The following is a 25,963-nucleotide window of genomic DNA, read 5'->3' as shown; positions in this document are numbered from 1 at the left end:
GGTCCAGCCAGGGTAGGCAAGGGCTCAAGCATACAAACACCCCCTCTGCCACTGAGCTACTCTGGCTTGATGAGCTACATTCCTCTGAATCCACAATCCAAAGCAAAAGCCCTTTCCTTACAACCTTTCTGTCTGGTGCTCTGTCCCACGAAGGAAATGTAACCCCCACCATAGGCTTCTGCTGCCCACCAGGAGCTGAGACACCTCCTCTGCATCTGGGTGCTAGGATATACTCGGGTTCCACCATTTTTCATGTGCCTGTCTTCCGTCTGCCTGGCCTAGAGTTCTCTGGAGCACTGCCATGGGGCAGGGGCACTGGACACGGGGGTCAGGTGAACTGGACTGCTACCAACCAACTATAAAGTCAAGTGAACACAGCTTGTGCTAGGCCTCCAGGTCTCTCTCTTCATTTGGCTGTAGTTGTTGTCTGTGGTTTTTGTTTGTCTGGATGGTTGATTTGATTCTGGGGACAGAGTTTCTCTATGTAGCCCTGGTTGTCCTAAAACCTATGACATAGACTAGGCTGGCCCAAAACTGAGAGAGAGCGATTACACCCAGGGCCAACTGGGAGCTAATGCCACTGTCTGACAACCCTAGAAGTGCTAAAGGCTGCGGCCTGCCCTGAAAGGAACCCAAGGGGGCTCTGAACTCTGTTTTCCTTAGTAGTAAAAACACAAGCATCTTTAAAAAACAAAAGGTCCAGCTGGGGAGATGGCTCTGTCAGTAAGATGCTTACCCTGGAGGGACGGGGACCTAAATAAAAAGTTGCTATGTCAGTTCAGGCCCGTAATACCAGGAGAGTAGTGAGGAGGGAGGGCAGGTGCATCCTGGGCTCCCTGGCCAACCTGGGAGCTGAAGCAATGTGCTCCCGAGTCCATGAGATCCTGTCTCAGAAACAAAGCTGGAAAGGGCTGAGCAAGCGCTCCATGCTGTCCCTTGGTGTACAGCCCCACGCACACACGCACGCACGTACGTACACTCACGCTCACCCGCGCACACCCGTACATACGTACGCATGCACGTACCCACGCACATACACTTGCGGCAAAATGTCAACAGTTGTGAACGTGGCTGAAGGTTTAAGTGCGATCTAGAAGTTCTCCTTGTCACTGTTCCAGAACAAAGAATGTGGGTTGAAGGCACTTCTGTCACTAGCCAAAGGTGTGACCCTCGTTTAAAAAAAAAATCAGAACGGCTCAATGTAGTGGTTTGCATGAAAGCCCGAGGCAGGAAATGTGCTGCTGCTGCTGCTGTTAAAGCCAGCTGGGACAAAATGAGACCATGGTTGGGGGAAAACAAAAAACAAAAAACAACCCTTCCCATCTCCCAAAGCAAAACATAAGGAAGAGCACCGGGCATTTTGCATTTAGCTGGATCTGAAGGTGCCCCTCACCCCACTCCTGTGCTGTCTGCATCAGTGCAGGGCTGCTGAGGCCGTGCCAGAGCAAGAAGCACTTGAGAGACTCCGAGACTGCGGAATTCCACCATGGTGGAGCAGTCCAAAGACAAGCAGGCCATACAAGCCCCAGTGTGTTTTGTGAAGCTCCTCAGTCTGGGGGACAGCGTATTCGGAACAGCTTACTGGCAGGGAATGGAAAGTGCACAAGTCTTAATCTTGGGACTTGAATCCTGTCCAGATTCTATGTAATCGCTGGCTGACGGGCCTGCAGCTTCAGTGTGCGTGGTGACTGCAGGCTGCTTGGTGAGACCTGAGTTTTGAAACCAGGAATGGTAGCTTAACAAAATTTACGGGTTGTAGAAAAAGTCCCCAGCCTCTGGGGAGGTGAGCTCAGCCTCGCCCTCCTGACAGCTGCCCCTGGTGGCTTTGGGAAGAAGTGTTGGCTCTCATGCAGAAAGCTTCAAAGCTTCGACCTGCCTTCTTAACAAGGTCGCTTTGCAGGCAGACAGACCACTCCAGGTAAGAAATGGGGGTGGCCAGGGAAGCAGGAAAAACCCAAACAAAGGTGTGGCTTTGAGCCATGTAAGACTTCACCCGTATTTTAAAAATATAAAAACAGTAAAAGTCCTTTCTTTCAAAAGTAGAAGGAACCTCTCCACCACAGCACATGTGTGCATGTGAAAGAATGCACACGTGTACAAAGAGTAAATAGAATTGTATCGTGTGTGTTCAAAGCATACGCATCTGTGTGGGTGCATGTATACATGTCTTTATCCTGTTGTTGGAGACAGAGTCTCTTCAGTGGGCCTGGAGTTAAGTCAATGGTTCTCAGCCTTCCGAATGCTGCAACTCCTTAATACAGGTCTTCATGTTGTTGTGAACAAAAATTATTTTCATTGCTACGTCATAACTGTGATTTTGCTACTGCTATGAATCATAATGTAAACATCTGTTTTCCAATGGTCTTTGAAAGGGTCATTTGATCCCCCCCAAAGGGGTTGCACCCCACAGATTGAGAACCACTGAGTTAAGCTATTAGATTCTCTGGCCAGAGGCCTCCAGGTCTCTGCACCCCAGTACTATCTGGCTTTTTATGTGGGTGCAGGGTCTCCAGACTCACACTTAACAAGCAAGTCCTTTACCACTGAGTCATCTTCCCAACCCTGAGGGTCTATATCTGAGGAGCCAAAGTCAGATGGGCAGAAAGGATTTTACTTTTCAGTCTCTCTGCGTAGGACTGTACAGTCTGCTGACTTCCGCATTCTGAACTTGGGTAGTCTTTACTGCAACATAAGGATTGCTTCTCAGAGCAGAAACTTGTAGAAGATGCTACTAACACAGGACAAACAATTACCCATGAGGTCTTCAGAGTCACAACATTTTAAGATACAAACAGAAGAATCGGAGGCAGACAGAATCCAAGGCAGGGAGCGTAGAAGCCGTCGGCTCCTCTTCTTCCTACAGTGCACTCAGTCTGCAATCCAGGAGAGAACAATCTGGAAACAATCGGCGGGCAGCTGCTCTCATCAACAAACTGTTTATTGTAAGAAAGTGGCTGGGTCAAAGGCTAAACATCAACCTGAAACTGAAAGCATACAGAGTAAAATCCAATACTTGCTAAGGAAACCAAGGACTTGGAAAACTGAGGTGAGAAACTCCCAGTCAGAGTTCTTTCTGAAAGGGCCACAGCGGGATAAGCCTGAGCAGCTCAGCTCAGCTCACCTGCTGTTCTGTGTAGCCACAGCTATTTACTGCTGCCTCCAGAAGGGCCCTGGAAGAGACAGCACCAACCTGTGTTACAGTGGCTTCTCAGTTGCTCCCTCTCTCGACTGTCTCTCAGCGGCCTCAGCAGCCTATGCACGTTACCTAAGCAAGCAAGACAGCCTGCTCTTCAGTGTGTCTAAATGGAAACTGGGTAGGAGACAACTTGAAAGAAGCACTCTGTCACGGATGCCATGGTAGCTACAGGCCTCGTATCAACATTTTCAAACAGAACTGTTATCTCTTTAGAAACATAGACTGAAATACTCACAAGGAGAGTCAAATAATAAATGGGATTTGGTTTGGAATCACGGCACAGAAGGCGTGGGTGTGGACAGATGAGCTCTGACTGGCTGTAGGTGGACAGCCGTGAAGGAACATGACGAGTAGAGGGGTGCTATGTGTTCACTCACAGCTGCACATGCGACAGTTTCTGTGAGGCATCTGCGTTTGCTTATGTGCACACAGTTCAGCAGTGGCTCAGAGGGAAGAACATTTTCTTGATTTTTGACTTTAAGAAAGTGCTGAGCTATCAAAACAAATACACGAGCCCCGTCAAGTACAGGTAGACATGCCTGGTGCCTGCTCAACACTCTCTGAGCAATGTCCAAGCAGAACCGTGACTCCCTATTCAGCTCTGGAAAAACAGAAGGGACGCTCCACGTCTTCTCAGTGTATTCATGGCCCAATGGTCAGAACCACATGCAGAATCAAAACCAGCAGATACTATCAAAAAAGGCCTGGAAACACTACTCGGAGGTAGAGCAGGTGCCCAGCATAGGTGAGACTTGGGTCGATTGCTAGCAATACAAACAGACGGACAGAAGACAGGCACACATGTACACACACACACACACACACACACACATACACACACGCATGCATGCACGCATGCACAATTATTTTATTGCAAGCATGAATGTGCATCACAGAGCACCTCCCTAGGGCTCCACTGCACTGGGGAGCACTCAGTAAGAAAACATAATATCATAAGTAACAGGGACCACAGTCTTACAACAGACAACACTGTCTTTGAAAATATAATTTTGTTTGAAAATCTGAGACTAGTTTAGATCATAGTGATAATTCTTAAAGTAAAGGTAAATTAATTTGAGAAAATACTTGACATTTTAAAAAAGTAAAATATTTTTAAATTGTGTTTAAATTAACCACTGGTTGGTCTCCAGTCAGGATTTGTACTGGTATAAAAGTGAAAGTGGCAATAATTAGTTTTAGGACAGGATGCATCCCAGGGAATTACTTCAAAGGGTTGGTTTGGTTTTGGGTTTGGTTTTTTTTTTTTTTTGGGGGGGGGTGTTTAATGGTTTTTAAGCCTGAGAGTTTTACTCAGCAGGCATACCTAATGCTGAGGTGGATCCCCAGCAACACAGACGCACATGTAAATTCACTCACACACGTGTGCACACTTGGGGCTTTTAGTCTAACTGCTTTGCCAGTTGCAACATAAACACCTCAAGGCACGGGAAAAAGATGTGGAGGGCATCTTGTCTCTCATCTTCTGAAGAGAGGGACAACTTTGGGGTTTCGGTGACCGTCTTTTACAAAGGCATCTTCTATGAAAGACTCAGTGTGAACAATCTGCAGTGCTATGCCTATGCCCGACACCATGAAAAGAAAACATTTCAAAGAGGAGAATCTTCAAAGTTATATACTTTGGACTTTCAAATATTTTATAGACTACAAGGCTGCAGGAAAACAAACATGCATGAGCTCTACCTCAAGGCTGCCGAGAGAGTGCTCTACTTAACTCGTCTTGGCGTTTTCAGACAAATGAGATGAAATACGCTCCATATGCTCTCCAAAAATTAATCACCATTTTTAGAACATGAAACCACTCTCTGGTGCATCTTTTAAAAGTTACACAGTTATACAGTTGCCTATCTGTAGAAATTACAGACAAGAAGGGGTAGTTGATTAAATATCACAGGATCTACACATGCATATCTATCTCTCTGATCACCGCAGGGAACCCTGTAAGTATGTACAACTTCCACATTTTTATGAATTAGTTAAATTTTTTATTTGTCAAGAACTGAGAGGGGAATGGGGTGGGTCATCCTCTCAGCTAGCGCTCTCTCTCTCTCTCTCTCTCTCTCTCTCTCTCTCTCTCTCTGAGAAACGTCATTCTGAGACACAGAAAGTGAGTCTCCAAGTTTTATTCTTTTATTATTATAGCTTTTAGTTTTAATTTTCTGAACTTTCACTTCTGTGTGGGCGGTAAGCTTATTTCATGTCTTTAGAGTTCAGGTTGCAAATGAGCCCTAGCGTTTGCGCAGCTGACACACAGAGTGGCCCTCCTCCTACCCTTACAGACTGGTGATAACTTCCAACCTTCACGAACATTTAGAATTTAAACGTCCTGTGCTAAAGCAAGCCTCCCCTCAGCTTTCCCTCTCTCTCTACCCAGGCAAATGCACATAACAGAGACCGACACACACATGCACATAGCACCCCTTACACTGTGACTATCCACGTGTCACAGGGAGATGTGTGGCTTCCCTCTGTAGTAGAGGTCCCCAGATATTCCAACGGCATCTCCTTATCTTCGGCGTCAAGAAAGGAAATACTGCTTCACAGAGACAGGCTCTCCCTCAGAAATCTTATTTTCTCTACAGATTTAGCTAAAGGAGACATGCATTTAAATGGATAACATAAAAAAGTTAAACATTACGAACAGCAATTAAGGCAAATCTTCTAATGGTGTGCTGTTTTCACCTATAAAAGCCATGCTCCTTGGTGAATGGGGCTTAAACTCTAGAACTGTGCTACTTGGGACACTGTCCCTCAAGACCAGTCGGAGCCGGCGCTGTAGTCTTTTTAACACCAATACACCCCTCTTTTTCATTGACACATTAAATCTGTATACATTTACAGTGAACCACATGATGTCTGACCTGTGTCAGCTATTGATGAAGTCCCAACCCTCCTTCCTCTGATTACATTACTGAACCAAATGCTGAAAACCCTTTAAGGAAGGGAACTTCACATACTCCCAGCAGGAGACTAGAAACACAGCCCCAAAACCCTCAGCGCCCAGCACTCGATCCTATGCCCTGCATTAGGACTCAGCAATGGACGGTCTACCGGGAACGTGTACTCCGTCTACAGTAAGTGACTGGTAGACAGACGGCCTAACCTTGGTGAAGTTCCCTGCTTTCCCAAGGAAACCAGAGAAAGGTACTCAAAGGATCCAGTCAAATGGCAGAACCCTGACCCTCTCTGCTGAGGCTTGACCAACAGCAGGGTTCAGCACCAAGGCTGGCCTGCCTGTTTTGAAATTTCAAGTTTGTCCAGAATGCCTAGGTCCACTCAGAGCAACATTCCCAAGTTACTAGCATGAACAGAAGGAGCACGTGATACTTGCTCTAGTGCACACAGTTTAAGTGGCCACCAGGTCCCAGACCCTCACCTTCCTGCACTGGCACAGAACCCCACAGGGCCCGGAAAAATGGGTTTGGAGGCCTTGCATTTACCACGGATGCCTACCACTGGCCACCTTAAATCCAGGTCTCACCTCTGCACCTGATCACAGTGTCCTTTAATGGTGCCCCCAACCCAGTACCAGTGTGGGCTGACTCCTGGGGATGTGTCTGTTGGACCTGAGAGACAAAAATCTGCTGGTAAGAATGTTCCAAGATTTAGTAGAGACAGCTTCAGGCGGCTTCCCGGGAGGTAACGACACAATGCATACCCGCTCACACATGGCAGCTATTAGGGAGCTGGTGAAGGAGACAGAAAGCATTTGCTCTTGGAGGATTTTTTACTCCAAATGAGCCTGCTTCCCATCCACAAATCTGTGACTGCATAAACGGTGGATATAAATAGTCTAAGGAAACAGAGCTGCCCATCCTAGCCACGGCACAACCATGAGCAAGTGGCTGCAGAGCAGTGTGGACCCCCACCAACCCCTCCAGATCCCATGGCAAAAGAAAACACAGCTCAGAGAAAACCAAAATCGCACTGAAACTCAGCAAGGCTGGGAAGCAACGGGAGCCGCATGTGTCTTGTGCGGCCTCCTTCTCCTGTATGCATTTTCTCTCCTGCCTTGATGTTTGCCCTCAAGCGTGGACCCCGAAGGCAGCTTAGGAACACACTTGTAAGAACAAGATTCATATACAAGGGCAGGTCACCCAGTAGCTCAAAGGCTCCTCACAAAAACAGCCTGTAAAGAAGGAGGCTGAGGACAACACCCCACGTATTATGCTTTTTGCATTTCCGCGTCAAAAGGGATCGTGTAGCCTTGACACGGGTATTGTACTTGATAACAGGAAGTCAGTCAGAATGAATAACAACAAAAAAATTCCTGTATTGGTGGGGAGAGGAAGAAGAAAGGGGAGAAAGGTATATGAAAGACCCTTGAAAACATTCGCAGCTATAAAAGCTTTTAAATGTTGGCTTTAATCTGCCAGCTGCTCCGGCCATTCTGTAAAGCAGCCGCAAGACCTCAGCAGACACACGCACGCCGGGAGCCACCCAGGACACCTGGGACCCCGACTTTCTCTCCAGTTTGGATCTCTGGAAAAAGTATTTCTTTGACTGTATTTTAAAGTATTGCTAGAAGTTTGTCTCTTATTCAAGATTCAGAACTAGGTCTAAAGGCCACAGGAGGGAGGGGAGGGTTCCAGGTCAAAACTATGCTTAAAAAATGTCAGGCCGAGGTTGTTTTCTTAAATGGAGAATTGGAATTTAAAACGCAACAACACTAGGCACTTTAGGCTCCAAAGGGCTAGTTCACAACCTGGGGAGACCGCTTGGTGTGCACAGCACTTGCAGGGTGTGGTGGAGGGACAGTAACTCTGATGCTGGGAGATGCAGACAGGGGATCCCTGGAGCTGGACAGGCAGTTAGTCTAGCTGAAATGGGGAGAGTCCTGTTCAGGGAGAGACCCTGCCTCCCAACAACAACAAAACTATTGTTATGTAGAGAAGCGACTGCCGACAGACAGACCACATTCAGTCTCTGGCCGCCCCACACGCTCGCCAGGTTAATTCAGCCATACTTGCAATATATCACCCCAGCCTACACAATTTTGTTTTTAAATATTAAGAAAAACAAACCCAAACTTTCAGGCTGAAAACACAGTTCGGAAGTACAACAGTGAGGCCCTGGGTTGGATTTCCACCTAAGTAAATAAGTAAATAAAAGTTCAGGTTCCTCAGCCCAAGGTAGAAACAGACAGACAGACAGACAGACAGACAGACAGACAGACAGACAGAGACAGGCAGGCAGGCAGGCAGGCAGCAGGCAGGCAGGCACGCACCTCATGCTACCTATTGGGGAATCCAGATGAGATCATGAGGCATGTTAAAAAGACTCGGTTAAGCAGAAAGCATGCCATAGAGATAAGAATGACCGTTTCTCCCAAGCTGCCCCAGCACCTGGCCCACCCTCACTAGCTCCCAGATGTCTGCTGAATGAAGTGGCCAGTGCTGACAGAAGGGAGGCCCACATGGGATGACTTAGTCTACGTTCTGTCATAAAGCAACAAGACCAGAAGAGAAACTTCCACTTCCTGATGGCTATGTGTTAAAATGGCACACTGAACACCTTAAATGTGTGCAATTGAAAATGAATTTTTAGAAAGGGATTCCCTGGGCAGAAAGGCCACACTAAGGACTTTCTGATACGTCTACAAATGTAAGAACTATTCCTACCAACAACAGCTAATCACCAACAAGAGCTAGATTTTGAGGAAGGAAATAGAGTTTCTTTGTATGTGATTTTAGGTTGAATGGAAATGGAATATTGTAGCCCTTTTTTTGTCTTTAAGCATATACTGAATCATGCCACGACTCCCACAGCACTGACATCACACACACACATGCCACTGTGACTTTGTCCAGCTGCTTTATCAACAAACTCAGTTGTCACTTCTTGTTATGGTTACATCTTGATCCCAAGGACAAGTAACTGGACACCCTCAAAATGTTCCTGCCAAGCAAGAGTCCAGTTCCCAGAGTCGGTTGGCCACACATCACAACTTCCCCGCCTAGTGAACACCTAGAAGATCCCAAGATTCTTCATTTCAGAAGAAAGCAAAACAAAAACAGAAAAATATGTGTGTGTGTGTGTGTGTGTGTGTGTGTGTGTGTGTGTGTGTGTGTATACCCTATCTGAGTGAGAAGCCAGGCTGGGACAGATCTGCAAACAGCAGTTCCTCAGAGCAATGGCAGCTCCCCCTTGCTAGAGGTGGGGCATCCATCCTCTTCTGCATCCTCTGGCTACCCAGGAAACAACATCACCATGTCACATGGGCAGGGGCAGTGTGAGGTGGGGTGGGGGCTGAGTCAGAATCCTGGCTGGCCCAAGTCATTCCACAGGAGAGCTGCCAGAGACTCCAGTGTGCCCTCCTCCTTATTGCCCTCCCTTAGACAGAGATTAGAAGGAAGGGAAACAAGACAGCTTTTCAGTGAAAAAGAAGCCTGCCTTTTTAAAAATAAAATTATTATATTTTTATATAAAATATTTAACTTTTCCTACACAAAATCACAGAAATGGATTCCTTCTCTGTCTTTTCTTTATAAAATGTTTGTCTCCCACGGCATACCCCACAACAACGCAGTGATGCTGTGTTCCTGCCAACACTCTGCCCTCTACTGGATGGAGGGCTGACAGGGAGGCTGCCATGTAATGCCAGCCCATAATATATCTTACATCAACCTTTCAGCCCATCAGCCTGACCCTTCACTGGCCCCTGTATGAGTTTATTTATGGAAAAATAGTGCAGAGGGTTCCGGATCACCCCAACAGGAACAGGGCGCTCCAGACGTGACTAGCCCCAGAAATGCCTACCGATCACATGGGTGAACACCTATGAGGCACCCACATCCCAACCCTGGAGCTCACTATAAGCCCTGCAGTCATGACTGTGACATGCCACTCCCAGGAGTCAAACAGTCCACTGGCAATGCTACACCCCATAAACCAGCAGTTCCCAACCCTCCAATGCTGTGACCCTTTAGTATAGTTCCTCATGGTGTGGTGACCCCAACTCTAAAATTATTTCGAAGCTACTTCATCACTGTAATGTTGCTACTGTTATGGGTCATAATATAAATATCTGATATGGAGGATATTTACTACCTACAGGTAGAGAATGGCTGTTCTCAATAGTTAAGTCAGATGTCAGATTTTAACCAAGTGTCAGTGTCTACAGAAGATCCCAAACGATCAGGTTTTAAGTACGTGTGAGATGCTTCCAAAGTCTGATGACACACTAGTTTATTTTTTTTATTTATTAATAACTGGCTTGGCTCATTATGAAAGTAACATACATCCATCATAGACAATTGGAAAAATAAAAAGAAAACTTTAAAGCATTATTAAAATTACCTTAAGCTTACCACCAGAATGTATATATGTGTATATATATGTATATGTGTATTTGTATATGTGTGCATGTGTATATTTGTATATATAACTGTTTGTGTGTATGTGTTTTTGTATGCACGAATGTATGTATGTGTGTGCATGTACATGTGTGTGTTTGTGCGCATGTATGTGCATGTATGTGCATGTATGTGTGTGTATGTGCATGCATGTATATCTATGTGTATGTGTATACATGTGCATGTATCTACACACCATAGCTCTTCCGTCTTATTTCAGTGGACCCAGATACAAGGCATGCGGGGTTGGTGGTTTTCAATACACTGGCCTCAGCGGAGGCCTGAACTTCCGCCCGTCCCTTGGAGGACGGATCAGATGTAAAGACCCTTGTCAGAAAGGAAGGCAGCTTGGCACCGGAAGCGCCCCTCAGCAGAGCCCTGCTTTGCCCTCCCTTCCCAGTGGTCTCACAGGCCACTGTGGTAGGGTTTTAGTAACCCAGGCAGGTTGTAGTGTTCGAGTAGGAAGGGAATTCTCAGCGAATCTCCTTCATCAACACCGGGGGTACCCAGTCCTTTATGTGTCTCTCTCTATCACGGTGACACAGAACCATGAGGGTGGGGGTCATAAATCTTCCATGCTTCTTGCCGTCAGGAGCAGCTTCGGGCTCCAAACTGAGTCAACACAGCTGCTGCTCAGTGAAGGCACTTAGATCAGTGCTCTATTTATTTTGTTCTTTCACGTCTTGTACTAGAACAGGACTTAATATTGAATAAATGTTGAATGAACCGATAAATTTTATGAACTGTGACATTGAAATAATTTCTACAGACCCAAAAGAAAGTGCCACCAATATAGAAGAAAATGTCCAAATTATACTATGTGACACTGATATACAGAGAATAAATTAAATTTCTGAACAGTCACAGTTAGAGGGGTCTGTGACACAGGCAGCCTAGCTCAGCAGCGACATCATGTGGTGGGAGCGTGGATTTCCATGAGCAAAGAGCTTTACAGGAAGCAGGAAGACTGCACACTCCTAAGGCATGTGGCAGGTCCAACAGATGGAAAAGGCCAAGATCCTCCTCCAGTACCTTTCATCCAAAAGAGGTCAGTGAGACCTACTGTGCAGAGATTCGAGAAGAGGGGACAGTGAGACCTACTGTGCAGAGATTCGAGAAGAGGGGTCAGTGAGACCTACTGTGCAGAGATTCGAGAAGAGGGGACAGTGAGACCTACTGTGCAGAGATTCGAGAAGAGGGGACAGTGAGACCTACTGTGCAGAGTTGCAGAAAGGAGGGTCAGTGGGACCTACTGTGCAGAGATGCAGGAAGGAAAACCAAATTGCCTCTTCCGTTTATATGCTGAGCTACACAGGAACTAGATGTGCCAGTCTCAGCATCGGGACAATGGCAGGAAGAATCTTCTGTCTGCCCCTCTCCCCCCAAAAAAACATCTCTTACTGTTTCTATTTTCAAATTCATTCTCATTATAATTGTTTGGAGAACTTTTGCTCCAAGAAAACACAACACTTGATAAATACTAGAAAGGAAAAAAAAAACCCTGGCCTCTGAGCAGAGCGTTGAGAAACAGCATCAATGGAGATACACCACAGTCACACACACATGCGTTCACTGCCCTCAATTCTCAACGTGAAACAGAAGTCAGTAAGAATGAAGCAGCTGGGAGGCAGAGACAGTCCTCGGAGCGACCTCAAGTCTATGAGGGAGACTGGGACCCAGAAAGAATCTCAAAACTATTCTTTCCAAGACTACGTGTGCATGCTCTATACAGAGCAGACACTGGCTTTCACCTTTCTCAAGAACTTCATCCTGATGGATTGTGGGTGGGTAAATTAAATCTCCCTCCAGCTAGTTATTCAACAGGAAAGCAAACCCCCACTGCCACTGACTGTCTGCCACAGGCCATTTTAAAGAGCCAAATTCAATCTGTGTGTATCTGTGTGTGTGTGTCTGTGTGTGCACGTGCATGTTTGAATGTGTGCAAGTGAGTGTACATGTGTGTATGGACACATGTAGAGGCCAAAAGTCCTCCCATTTGTTCACCACTGTATTTACTGAGGTGGGGTCTCTTGCTGAGCCCAGAGCAAGAAAATTTAGTCTGTCAGCTTTCCCAGGGAGGCCCTCCTCCACACCCCACAGGCTGCAATTGCAGGTAGGCTTCTGTACCTACCCAGCTTTTTATGAGGATGTTGAGGGTGCCAACTAGCAGCCCATTGTGAATATATCCAGAGGCAGGGGGATCACTGCAGGCTTAAAGGTTCTACTACATAGTGTGTTCCAGACCAGTGTGGGCTAGTGAAAAGTTGTCTCAAAAAAAAAAAAAAAACTGCCTAGAAATTAGATAATGAAATTAGATAATGAAATTAGATAATGTGTCCTCCCCAGTCCAAGACCTGAGAGACTAAATACCAATGGCTCTTCTGACACAAAACCGCAGCTTAGGTATTTCAGTTGTACATGTTCTACCTGAAGAGCAAAGTGTTGGGGACACCTTCCCAGGAAAAATAGCCCAAGGCTATCTTTCCTTTTCATTTCTCTGCTGTGGTCAAAAGGCCTAAGTCTCAAGATCCCATGGTCAGGACTAAGAAAAGGGCAAGCAGACCAGGGGCAAGCCAGCCAGCGTTACCCCCTGAGCACCCAGGCTGCAAGCTCACAGAGATCACACACTTAACCTCATCTCTGGCTGCAATCCTCAGTGTTCAGGAAAGGAGGTAAGGAGAGGGCCTAGGAGACTGACAGTCTCGTTCCACTGGAGACATGTGGCCTTGGCCCACACAGACAAGAACCTAAAGCTCTGAGGACTGACTGGCTTTACTCGGTATCTTTATGTCATAAGTCAGAGTGGTAAGTTTTGTCATATGAACTGAACATAGAACTGAACATAAGTAACTTGGTGTTGGAATTCCTATGATGAAGACACAAACAGAAGTCATATGATTAAAGCCCAGGAATGCACATCAGAAATGGTGCAAACTGCAGGGCTGGGCTTGGCTGCTCACATCTGTAACCCCGACACTCAGGATGCTGAGGCAGGGGGATCACTGCAGGCTTAAAGGTTCTACTACATAGTGTGTTCCAGACCAGTGTGGGCTAGTGAAAAGTTGTCTCAAAAAAAAAAAAACTGCCTAGAAATTAGATAATGAAATGTAAAAGAATGTTTTTTAAATAGCAAAAGATCATCCTGTGTTGATATTAATTTTTCTTCCCCCCCCTCCCCTTCCCTTCTCCCTCTTGCTCCAGCCTGCTCACTCCAGCCCAAAGGTTATTTTAAATTTACTTATTATATGTAAGTACACTGTAGCTGTCTTCAGACACCCCATAAGATCTCATTACAGATGGTTGTGAGCCACCATGTGGTTGCTGGGAATTGAACTTAGGACCTCTGGAAGAGCAGTCAGTGCTCTTAACCGCTCAGCCATCTCTCCAGCCCGATATTATTTTTTCAGTTGGAAGCACTGCCTTCCATGTCTTAGCCTAGATATCAGGAACTTGTTAAGCACATCGTGTTTTTTTAACCCATTCAACCTCTCAACAATCCAACCACCACTGCATTACCTTGTTGCATTATCATTTAAACTGCACTGTTTACACAAGTCTCCCACGTTGCGTTGGCTCCTCTAGCCCTCGCACAATCCTCTCGGATCTGCATCTGTCTCTCTAAGCCAGTACGGTGCCCCCACATAATGGGAAACTCTGATCCACACAAACTAAGCTCGCCCAGTCAGTGGCCAACCTGTTAGGCAGTGCCTCCCCTTTTCACGGCGCAGGCATGAAGGGTGGATTTTGCTCTTTTCAAGTGAAGCAGGTGGATTCGGTGTGTGGCACCCCCTGACCGCTGTGCTTTCTGTGTGTTAACATCGCTAACCCCACAGACTGGCCTGCTGCTGGCTGAGAACAGAAAGGGCTCCTCAAAATCATTTGTCACAATGAATAAGAAATTGACAACATGTCACCACGAAGGGATTAGTAGGAACACACACCTGGAGAATCTGGCAGCCTGCCCGACACCAGGTATCCCTCACGGACCAGCAATGAATACATGTGGGAGGTGGACACCAAACACACTTCCAACATTTCCGTTTTCCTTTTAGACATGAGTGGCAAACATAAAACCTAAAGCCTTCTGACCATAAGGCAGCAGACATCAGCACACAGAAGTTGTGATTTCCCACCTACTGAGGAAAGCCCAGATCAAAACCAGTTTGATCCCAACTGACTGCAGATTCCACAACAGTCGCCCTTCAGCACGCTCAGGAAGCTGGTTCCTGTGCTCCCTCCCACTGATGCCAAGAGCCAGAATCTCAAGTCTTATACAGAACAGCACAGCATCTGCATATCTAGAGATTAAACAATCTCTGGGTGGCTGGAAACACGTACTACATTGCAAATGCTATGTGAATAGTTGTTTTGTCAATAGTCTGTGTGTGTTCAGTAGAGGCAGGATTCTTTTTAGCTGTGCATGTGTGTATGAACTGAATGCTATTCTCGTGTATGTGTTGTGTGCTGTATGTGTACGTGTTATGTATACATCTGTGAGTATTCATACAAGTCAGGGTAAGTATGCACCATGGCACGCCTGGCATGGACAAGCTTGGGTGTTCCCTTCTACCCTGTTGGAGACAGGGTTCCCTGCCATGCAGGCTGGCTGCTTACTGGTGACTAGCTGTGGAGCTCTCAGGATTCTCCATCTCTGCCTCACATAAGGAGCACACACAGGCTCTTGGGACTTAAAGGTCAATCAATTCCCTATACTGGTCTTTACTCACTGAGCCGTCTCTCTGGCCTAACACAGGCTCCTTCCTTATTTTCTTCAAATGTCTCATCTACAGTTGGCTGCATCCACAGATATAGAACCACGTGTGTGGAGATGGAGACGTGCATGTCGAGCACATAGGACAGAGCTCTGTTTCCCCATAAAAGAACTACAAACTTCAGACTTCACACCTGCAACTCCAGTCACCTCTACTCTCCTTACACACACACACACACACACACACAAGAATAAAACATTAAAGATACATTAATATAGTTTCCAAGCCCAAACCAAAGTCAAAATAGAAATCAAGTTTGAAAACAATCACTACAGCTAAGTTAAGGAGTCGTGATTTTGAGGCGGCCCATGGCTGAGCCCGCTCACCTTAGCGGCCATCAGTAAGTACAGCGGTGTTAAGGCAGGAACCTGTGGAGAGTCACAGCTCAGACCAAGGGCAGTCAGGATCTCCCTAAGGACCTCGTGTCTTCTCATGTTGCTGGATTTGAGCACATTAAAGACGTCTGCGGTTTGCACCAGGGAAGCGCTTGGAGGGAGCTCCAGATGCACCTGAGGGGAAGAGAGCAGCAGGTGAACGGTGGGCACCTGCTTCGGAGAAGCAGTTTGTGCCCTGGGTTTGACGGAACTCTGAATGTGACCTCTCTTCTTACCCCATCAGCCTGGAGCCTGACCATCTGCAAAGTGATGTCAAGAACATCAGGATGAGGACTGGGACGGCCACTTAAAATCCAACAGAGCTCACTGCAGAACCTAGGAAGGCACGACGGGGCAGGCTAGAGACTTCCTTCCACCCTGCCTTGCAATTGGAAGAACAGAGTAGCGTATTCATCATTTGGAGACTGTTGGCAGGATGTGGGGTGGATAGGCTGGACTTCCTGGACAACAGAAAGGCCTTCCTTTCTTCCCCTCCCCCGCACCTGTCTGGATTCTACAATGTGGAGCTTCCTATATGAAGTCAGGTGTTAAAGAGATATTTAGGATGCATAATGGAGACCAAATGGAGGTTTATAAATACACAGATATCTCCATCAGCATCCCTGTCAGGACTTCTAGCTCACAGGAGAGCAGACTTTACATTCAGTGACAGCAAAGCACCCATGCTGACTTTACTTTGGTTTTGGGAACTGATTTCCCAAGCGGAACTTTGGGAGGCTAAAGAAGCAGGGTGCCAACCTCAGGCCCATCAGCCGCTCACTTCACACCTAAGCTGTAACCACAGTGAATGTAACCTCTAAACATTATCCATAATGGGGCAAGTCTTGAACTTGGGGGCCAATCTGAACAAGCAGGCGGTCAGTGGACAGTGGGTGGATCTGTCCCCCAGACAGCCCTCAAGGGGTTAGGAAAGAAAGGGGTGCCTGCAAGGGTCCCTGTCCTAGTCAATGGGCCACTTCACCCATCTAAGCACATGCTTGCCCTGGAGGTTAAGCTATACAGGTGACACAATAAAATGAACAAACCTGGCCGTGTCAAAGCTTACAGCTCCTCAACTCGACTGAAGGACAGAGGAAACATGTCTCTAGCAATGAATGCAGAGAGGGGCGGCTGCATTGACTGGGCAGAGACCAGAGATGCCGAAGAATGTCTAGAGTTTATAGGACCACATGCCCTGCAAAGACTGACCTGGCCCACAATGTCAAAAACTGAGAAACTCTGCTGTGAAACGTCTTCCCTGAGCTGAGCTGGATGAGCAAATGAAGTCTTCTCAAATTCATTCTCAAGCTGGATTTAGGCGACTTCATGCCAGAATCCAGATCCATTTGATAATCAAATGCCAGCCTTGAGTCTTGGCTTTACATTTTCTCTGTAACTGTATTCCTGGCAGCTGTGCTGGTACCTCACCTCCAGAATCTTTTCTTGTGCCGGGCAATGGTGGCGCACACCTTTAGTCCCAGCACTTGGGAAGCAGAGGCAGGCAGATTTCTGAGTTCGAGGCCAGCCTGGTCTACAGAGTGAGTTCCAGGACAGCCAGAGCTATACAGAGAAACCCTGTCTCAGGGGAAAAAAAAAAAAGAATCTTTTCTAGTTACTGTGAATGCAAAGGCAAGCAAGCTGGGATGCCTCCGCTTAGTGGGCAGTTTGTATTCTGCCTTCTCCTACTGGGTTACATCATTACTAGATTTATTACAAAGATGAAGGCTACGAAACTGAACAGAGAAAGGAAGTTAAGCAGCCTGTAATAATATTTATTGGTTGATTTCAGTGAGGTAGGATAGCAGCAGACACTGGAGGAGCAAACAGTGACCCTGCCACACAGGAGACTGGAAGTCATTTAGAACCAAAAATGACATTCTAATCCCTGGACTCTGATTTGTGAGTCTGCATCATATTGCCTTTTTTCTTCCTGGGGCAACATACTGCAGTATCAAATTTTATGGTAGTATTGGGATCGATTTGAAAGGCTCAACAGGCAGATGTGCCATGGAACTCGGAGAAACGGGTTGCGACGTGCCGAATCAATTTTCTAGCACAAGTCTGTGCACAGAAGTAAGGGGGGAAAAAAGAAAAAAAAAAAAACTCTTCAAAACTGAAACACGGCTCCAGGAAGTGGGGTTTTCAAGCGAATCTTTTTGAGAATGTATGGTTGCTATAGTGACCATATTTGCAGAGGGAAAGATAAGAGGAGAGTTTATTGGGTACCCCCGAAACTAACCCATGTGGTCTGCAGCCTCACAGGAAACCTGATGGCTCCGTGTGTGAACATCTGTCCCACTGTCCAGATTTCTGCATTTCGAGCATCGTCTTAACAAATAATGGGCTTCAGAACAAAGAATCAAGAGTGGGAGAGGGCTCAGGGTGAGTGCAGGCCATGTAAGTGAACAGAGCTGAATCCCAGAACTAACAAAAGACAGATTCAGCAGCGGGCATCTGTAACCCCACATTCCTACAGAGATGGGAGGTAGAGACAGGAGACTCCCCGGAAGCTTGCTGCCCAGGTAGCCTAGCACAGGTAGGAACGAGCCAGGGCTCTTCCTGCTGAGCCATCTCTCCAGCCCTAAGCACTTAGGTTTTAAACCTAACAGACTTTAGGAGAGAGGAGGCTCTGAAGACCCGCCCAGTGCTACACACATACATGACCAAGAACATCGGGGGAGACGGGGGCCAGTTTCTAACTGCTACCCTATGCCTTTGAACTTCTCGCATTAAACAAGGGCTTGAGGATATTAACCAGCACGTGCTTTGAGGCAAGAAAATAAAGAAGAGTGATACTAATAATGATTAAAATTAGAAAGAATTATTTGGCTAACCCTTGGCTAACCTGACAGTTTAGATAACCACCTCCTGCCTTGGTTCCTCAGTCTGACCGGTGAGAATATTCATAAAACCCCTCTACCTCGCCTTGCACAGACCACTGGTTGAAACGCAGCCAAGAGTACAACTAACCACTAGCACTTAAAAGCGTGTGTGTGTGTGTGTGTGTGTGTGTGTGTGTGTACATGTACACGCACAAAAGAACACATAAGCTTATGGGTGGAGGACAAGGATCATCTCAGCTGCAGTTCCTCAATGCTGCCCACCTTGATTTCTGAGACAGCGCCTCTCACTGGCCTGGAACTGTGCACGGAAGGTACACTGGTTGTCCAGCGAGTCCCAGAGAACCCAGCAGTCTCCACTTCCCCAGCTCCGAGATTACAAACACACGCCACCACACCCAATTCTCATGTGCACTCCAGGAAATCAAACTCAGATCCTCATGCTTGAAAGTCAAGCACTTCGCTGCTGTGTTACTGTCCCAGCCCCTCCTGGGACTTCTCAAGCCTTAAAGAGCATACTCTGTCCCAGATATACCCAAATACCACCACATAGCAACATCACCCCCAGTACCTGGCAGAGAATGGCTTCCCCTCCGCAGGTTCCAAAAGGCACATGCACAATCATTTTATCCTTGTCTTCATTTTCCAGGTGGCCCTGGAGCCTGCCAGAGCTCTGGCCTTCCTCATAAACGTAGCCGCTGCTCAGGACACTGAGCCGTACCTCACTCCCATCAGCCTTAGAGAAAAGCAAGTTCTGGGCTGTGTTCCGTAGCACATCTCTCCTGGTCACCTGAAAGCCACCGAACGTGAAGGAGGAAGACAGGCCCAGCACCTTCCCTCCCTGAGAAAGATAGGCCATGAACTTGTGGTATATGTCTTTGGGGATAGGGTCCCTGCTGGCAATAACTAACAGGAGGCAGTTGTCTGGCCACGGGTCCCTCAGAGCGCTGTCTTCTAGCAGCTGGTAGAGAGTGTAGCTGTCCGTGTCTATACAGTCGGTCAGGACAGATCGCACCTGCTGGAGCCGGCCCAGGGCTTCCTCGGAACCACAGCCCACGTACAGCAGGATATTGGGCGCCTTTCCCGAAATGTTGACTCTCTTCCCTTTCCGTTCAGGGCAGAGTTCACTGGCAGCACCCTCCACGCCGCCACCGCTGCTGCTGCTGCTGCTGTGATCACAGGGAAGATCTGGAATGTCCTCTGCAGATGCACACCTCACCGACTCGATGGTGCTGTTCTCAAGTTCCAAACACTCGTGGCAGCTGGACAGGTGGAGCTGACAGAGCTCCATGGAGCTCAGCCCTGGATCCCCGTCTGCAGCAGACTCACTTCCAGAGGCACAGCCTCTCCTCTGTGGGGAAGGGCCTTCACCAGCAGCCTTCCAGTCACCTTGGCCAGCATGCTCCATGACACCTTGCGCAGGCTGGGCCTCAAGGGAAACTTCTGGGCTTGGGAGTGGGGCCTGCACTTGTTTGTCGGAGGCCTTGCTGAGTTCCTTCAGAGCAGGGTCCTTTAAGTGAACTGCTAGAACATGAAAGGGAGAGACCATCAGTCAACACTACTGATCAGAAATCCGGTGGATTAGAACAAACTTCCTGTCCACCCCAACACCACACGTGTTGACTGCACATTTCTAGGGTGCATCAAACCTGTTGGCTAAAACTGAAAGTAAATCGTCCCCTAAGTCACGACAGCCCAGTGAGGAAGCACTGTGACATCCCCCCAGCATGGAAATGCTTTCTGAAGTCACTTACAAACGATCTTCTGGGCTATCAGGCCGTTATCCATCTGAAGCCTGTCCTCCATGAAGGCCACCCCAAGCTTGCTGAAGTTGTCCACGCTGGCTTTAGCAATTAACTGGTAGGGGTCCCCAGGTCGGCAGGCTAACGGCAAACAGCAGTCTGACCATTTTACAACCTGAGGAAGGAGTGGGAGAGGCAGAGAGGGAAGCTGAAACTTAGCACATCTAAAATGAGCAGACACAACACTTCCCCCTCGGGCTCCTCCACACCAGGCTACATATGGTCAGACAGATCCAGCAGGTTACAGATGCTGTCTATGATTCAGAGCAAGGATGCTTGGGCTCAGACATTCCACTCTGGCCTAACAAGAGTGACTGGTTACAGAGCACTGACCAGAGCTCTGCCATTTAACGCAGCTGACGTGTGCCTGCTGTGGGCTTGGCTCTTGTACCAGCAGCACCAGAGAGGCTAAGGCCTGAGGCTCCCAACTTCAAAGCCAACATAAGCCACTTTCATAGTGAGAACCTTCCTCCAAAATCAGAACAGAGGTACAGAGAGATGGTGCCATGGTTAAGTACACTTGCTGCTTTTCCAGGGGACCTGGATTCAGTTCCCTGCACCCACATGGTGACTGACAATCATCTATAATTCCACTTCCAGGGATCTAATGCCCTCTTCTGGTTCCCTGGGCAACACACCCATATGCAAGCAAAACACCCGTACACATAAAATTAAATTTAAAAAACAAGAAAAATAAATGTAATTTAGAAATAAATAAAAGTAAGCAAACCCTCAGCTGCATTAGACACTGAAGGTGACAGGGATGTTCTCTAGACATGGGTAAACCTAACCTCCCTTTGGGACAGGCACAGGACAGGAGAGTCCACAACACCCAATAATGTAAAGGAAACCTTCCCACCAGCTATTTTTAAGCAGACGGGGGCCAGCTGCAAAGATCTACCTGATAGCACATCAGATCTCCACTCTCAGGGTGCGACTCTCTGCCATTACATTGCCATTACATCCTCACCTTCAAATAGGCCCAGGCACCGGTTACCATGGGAAGACACCACAGACAGTTCACAATCCCACCACTAGAGGGCAAGAGGCACGCGAGGAGAGAAAAGCCTTCCAGTGTTGTATCAAAGCACCTCACACAATCTCCGAGGATTCCCAGGGGAGCCTTGCTGCAGAGTCTGGACTCAGGCTCCACTCCCTGCCCTCCTTGGCCCTGTGCAAGTGTCTGCACCACTCAGCACCCTCTTTGTAAAGTCAAGAAGATGATAGCATTAAGGTCACCTCAGATCTGTGCCCAGCATTTTAGTTATCACTCCTGTACGACCTAGAGAGCCTTCCTTGCCTCAGAAAGAAACTGTCTTCCCTCCAGCTGTCACCATCACTCCCATTACTAACCCTAGTCTGTGTTCCAGCTGTGGATTTACTTATTTTAGATATGTTGCATACATATACATACATATCATACATATATGTCATACATAATACATATACACACATATCATATATACATATATCATACATATACATACATATATATCATACATGCATAAGACATATACATACATAATACATATATATCATACATAATACATATACATACATGTCATACATAATACATATGCATACGTATCATACATAAGACACATACATATATATCATACATATCATATATACATATCATGTATATATATGCATATATATCATACATACATACACACATACATACATACATACATGCATACATGCATACATACATACATAGATCATATATGACCTTTACTTATTGGCATCTGTCTTGGCAAGCTAGTACCCAGTAGAAAATAAGACTCTTGAAGCTTAATGATTATCTAAGGGATTTATATATTTAGAAATGCTCAATCAACAAGATGCCCACACAATTAGATGTGTTACCCAATATCTAATCTCACTGCCATCGGAAACTATTTAACCGGCTTGTATACATTACACGGGTGAATCTTACAACATGTAAATAGCCTAGCAACTTTCAAAAGATTTATTTTCATTTGTGTGTGTGTGTGTGTATGTGTGTGTGTACACGCACACTGCTGCCTGCAGAAAGCAGAAGAGGGCATCAGAGCTCCCTGGAGCTAATGTTACAAGTGGTTGTGAGCTGCCCTACTTAGGTGCTAAGAGCCCAACCTCATCCCTGTGCTGGAGCATCAGGAGCTTTTAATCACAGAGCCGTCTCTGCAACCCCAACTCCAATCTTCCTAGGAAGAACGAAGCGGTTGGCTAGTCTCTGTAGCAGGATACTTATTCTGCTACATTGTATTCGCAGTGCACCTCGGTGATTAGGCATTAGAAGAGGAGGTGGAGCTGGGAGAAGAAGAGAGGAAGCAGAGGCGAGAAAAAGAGGAAGGGGAGGGGAGAAATAGAGGAAGGGGAGGAGAAAGGAGGCTATTAGCCATGGAGAACCACGGGTTGAAAGCGTCCTGGGTAGAAACTTCTATCAAAAGGTTAGATACTGGGTAACAACTCTAATTGTGTGAGCATCTTGTTGATTGAGCATTTCTAAATATATAAATCCTTTAGATAATCATTAAGCTTTAAGAGTCTCATTTCTACCGGGTACTGCGAGGATGGCAGATATTGTCTGGGGTTCAGCCGAGCTTTGTGGATGCAGCGTGGGGGATTGACAGAGCCATTTCCTATGCTGTCTTCTCATGGGTGCCAGGGCCTGCGCATCTAGCTAGTCGGAGCCCTGGTCAGAGCCAAAGAGCAGCGGGAACATGGTGGCTGCCCGGGAACAAGCTGGACCGGGTGCCATTTTGTAAATATCAACCCCTTACAAGTCTCCACACACTTCTAAGACAACCGAGTCAGTCAGTAAGACTGCACTTGAAACCTGGAGCTGATGGATCTGAGCTTCACTGATCTTCTTCAACTGGTAAGATCGCCTCCCTGGAAGACCAAGGAGATGTAAACGGGAGGCTCCTTAAAGAGCCAGGTGATTATCCTGAAATGTGAAGTCCTCAGAGCAATTTCTCACAGCACAAAACACAGAGGTGTTGTTAGCATTCCTTCTAAGCTCCACCCAACAGTTACCTAGCAACAGCCAGGTACAAGCCTGGGTTGCTATAAAAGGACTGCTTGGCCTCTCTGGCCTCTCTCTCTGACCCCTTTTCCTCTCTCTGGCCTCATTCTCTCTCCCTGTCCTCTCCATGCCCCTCCCCACTTGTTCCCAGCTGGCCTGTCCCCTTCTTTCTCTCTCCTCTCTCTGTCCCTCCCTGTCCCTTTCTCTCCCACGCTCCCTTCTCGCCCTTCTTCCCATGCCCCAAAATGAACTTCATTTCATCCTAGACCATGATATGGCTGGTACCTCAGGGAGGAATGCCTCAGCCTGGGCCCATTACGGCAGCCCTTCCTGTTACATCATGCCAACAAAACATATCAGGTGTACAAAGTAGGGAGTCAGGGCTGGAGAGATGGCTCCGTGGTTAAAAGCACTGACTGCTCTTCCAGAGGACCTGAGTTCAATTCCCAGCAACCACATGGTGGCTCACAACCATCTGTAATGGGATCTGATGCCCTCTTCTGTGTGTCTGAAGACAGCTGCAGTGTACTCACATAAATAAATAAACCTTCAAGGAGGAACAGTGATAACTACAGGACCCTGTGGTCAGAAACTGACAGAACACACACAGAAAGAGAAACCTGAGAATCTTCTTCTAGGCAAACTCGGAGCCTCCTCCACCTTATCACACATGGAGCCCACGCATGGGCTTCATACACAAGGACCAAGCTGAGCAGTGTTGAGTGGGCTTCCATATTTCAAAATGACATCTTAGTTGGACACGATAGCTCATGTCGGAAATCCCAATACTTAGGACTCTGAGGCAGGGGGTTGACCTCTGTTGAAGGCTTTCTTGGGCTACAGAGGGAGACCCTATTTTCAAAAACAAAAATGTACTTGCAAGTGTGTGCACGCACACACATACACACAAGACAGAGAGAAAGAATAAACAAACAAACAAATAAATGTAAAATCCAGCTGACTTGGACGCCAGGATGCCAGCTGACTCACGGAACAGACACTGTGGTGAGACCATGGATGGCAATGGGGCAGGGCTGTCCTTGGAGGACACTAATGCAAGGGGAGCCAAGCAAAGGAGCAGAGTGAAGTAGGCCTGTCTCCTGAGGGAGGCCACCAGTGTCACAGGTGTCAGCTACTGCCAGCTGCACACAGCTAGGAAACGCTCGGCCAACAGAGCTGCTCAAAATGCCTCTGCACCTGCTGGCTTCAGGGAAAAGGAGCCAATGATTAAATCCCCACACACCTTAGAAGGAAGAAGAAATAAAGGAAGTTCAAGGACAGGAAAAGGCCCCGGAACAACACGGACACAACCCTGATGGAGCTTCTCACCTAAGTGCATTTCCTTTCTCTAGGAAGAGGTCTGTGAGCCTCGGACTGTGGAAACCCCTCCAAGCAGTGCAGGGGCTCCGATTAAAGTGAAGCCCTGCTTCACGGCCATGGATACCTCACAGGGGCGGAGTCACCTTCCAGCCAGTAAAAGCAAACAGGACACTTCAGATTTGCACTGGGAGATGGAAGACAAAGGGGTAGAGAAGAAAGGAGAAGCCATGCAAAAAGCTGATGCCAAAGATTAAAGCAAAGGAAGCCCAGGCTGGCCCTGAGCACAGAATTTCTGAATTTCCTCACACATCTCAGGCAGAATCTGTCCCAGCCCTGAAGCTCAGGGTCACAACTTCTGACAACATGCAAGGATTATCCAGGGTATTTGAATTAAAACTCCAGTCCAAGAAGCAGAGAGTAAGACACCAGGTATACTTCTCATGTGTGGACCCTAAAAGCAGCTAGGGGAACAGAAGCTCCAAGCTGATCAGGTGCCCACACTGATACTGTGCTAGTGTCTATGATACACTGTGTCTGCTTCCTGATCATCTGAAATGCATGCTGGATAGGTTGTTACTGATACTATGCTAGTGTCTATGATACACTGTGTCTGCTTCCTGATCATCTGAAATGCATGCTGGATAGGTTGCTAAAAGTTCTGGTAAGTGGGGCATGGTGGTGAAGGCATGGAATCTCAACACTTGGGAAGCAGAAGGAAAAATGCTAGTTCAAGGCCAGCCTGGGCTGTGTAGTAAGAGTCTGTCTCAAAATGTAAAAGATGGACATGGTGGTACACACCTGTAATCCAGGATCCAAAGCTCAGGCAGGAGGATGGCCACAAATGTGAGGCCAGCCTTAGCTATATAGAAAGATCGTGTCTCAATAAAATGAACAGAAAGAACAAAAGGTCCCGGTAACAGATTACAGCAATGGAGTAACATGGCACCAGTTGGAATCTGTGGCACAGGGGTTATTCTATGCTGTTATCTCTGCTGTCTTTTCAGGGCTGGGAACAGTGTTTGATTCAAGGTCAGGCATGAAATGTCCTCACCAGGCTCACTTGTAGAACACTTGGTCCTCAGCAACTGTCACTACTTTGAGAGGCTGTGGAAATTTTAGAAAGTAGGACCAAATTGTAGGTGACTATGGGTAGGTCCTTGGGCACTTTGTCTTTTCTCAGACTCCCCCACTCCCTACCCCACCCCAACCCCCCCCTCTCTCTCTCTCTCTCTCTCTCTCTCTCTCTCTCTCTCTCTCTCTCTCTCTCTCTCTC

General features: G+C 47.1%; 1 protein-coding gene across 4 annotated transcripts in view; it reads right to left on the bottom strand.

Annotated features, from left to right (window-relative positions):
• Positions 1 to 25,963, bottom strand: part of Hlcs (holocarboxylase synthetase) — a 168,187-nt gene that overhangs the window by 124,235 nt on the left and 17,989 nt on the right. For 3 of the 4 annotated variants that reach the window (XM_028752494.1, XM_028752496.1, XM_028752493.1), the window contains 3 exons: positions 20,310 to 20,472; positions 19,127 to 20,079; positions 15,668 to 15,850 (listed from right to left, as the gene is read on the bottom strand). In XM_028752494.1, coding sequence (XP_028608327.1) covers positions 15,668 to 15,850; positions 19,127 to 20,079; positions 20,310 to 20,472 — 1,299 coding nt within the window. The remainder of the gene's footprint in view (positions 1 to 15,667; positions 15,851 to 19,126; positions 20,080 to 20,309; positions 20,473 to 25,963) is intronic. The other variant, XM_028752495.1, reaches the window with a different exon arrangement.

This window comes from Grammomys surdaster, unplaced genomic scaffold (assembly GCF_004785775.1).
Source record: "Grammomys surdaster isolate TR1022 unplaced genomic scaffold, NIH_TR_1.0 125925, whole genome shotgun sequence".
NCBI classification, from domain to species: Eukaryota; Metazoa; Chordata; class Mammalia; order Rodentia; family Muridae; genus Grammomys; species Grammomys surdaster.
The sequence above is the reverse complement of the archived record's forward strand: the minus strand, read 5'-3'. Positions and strand labels throughout refer to the sequence as shown.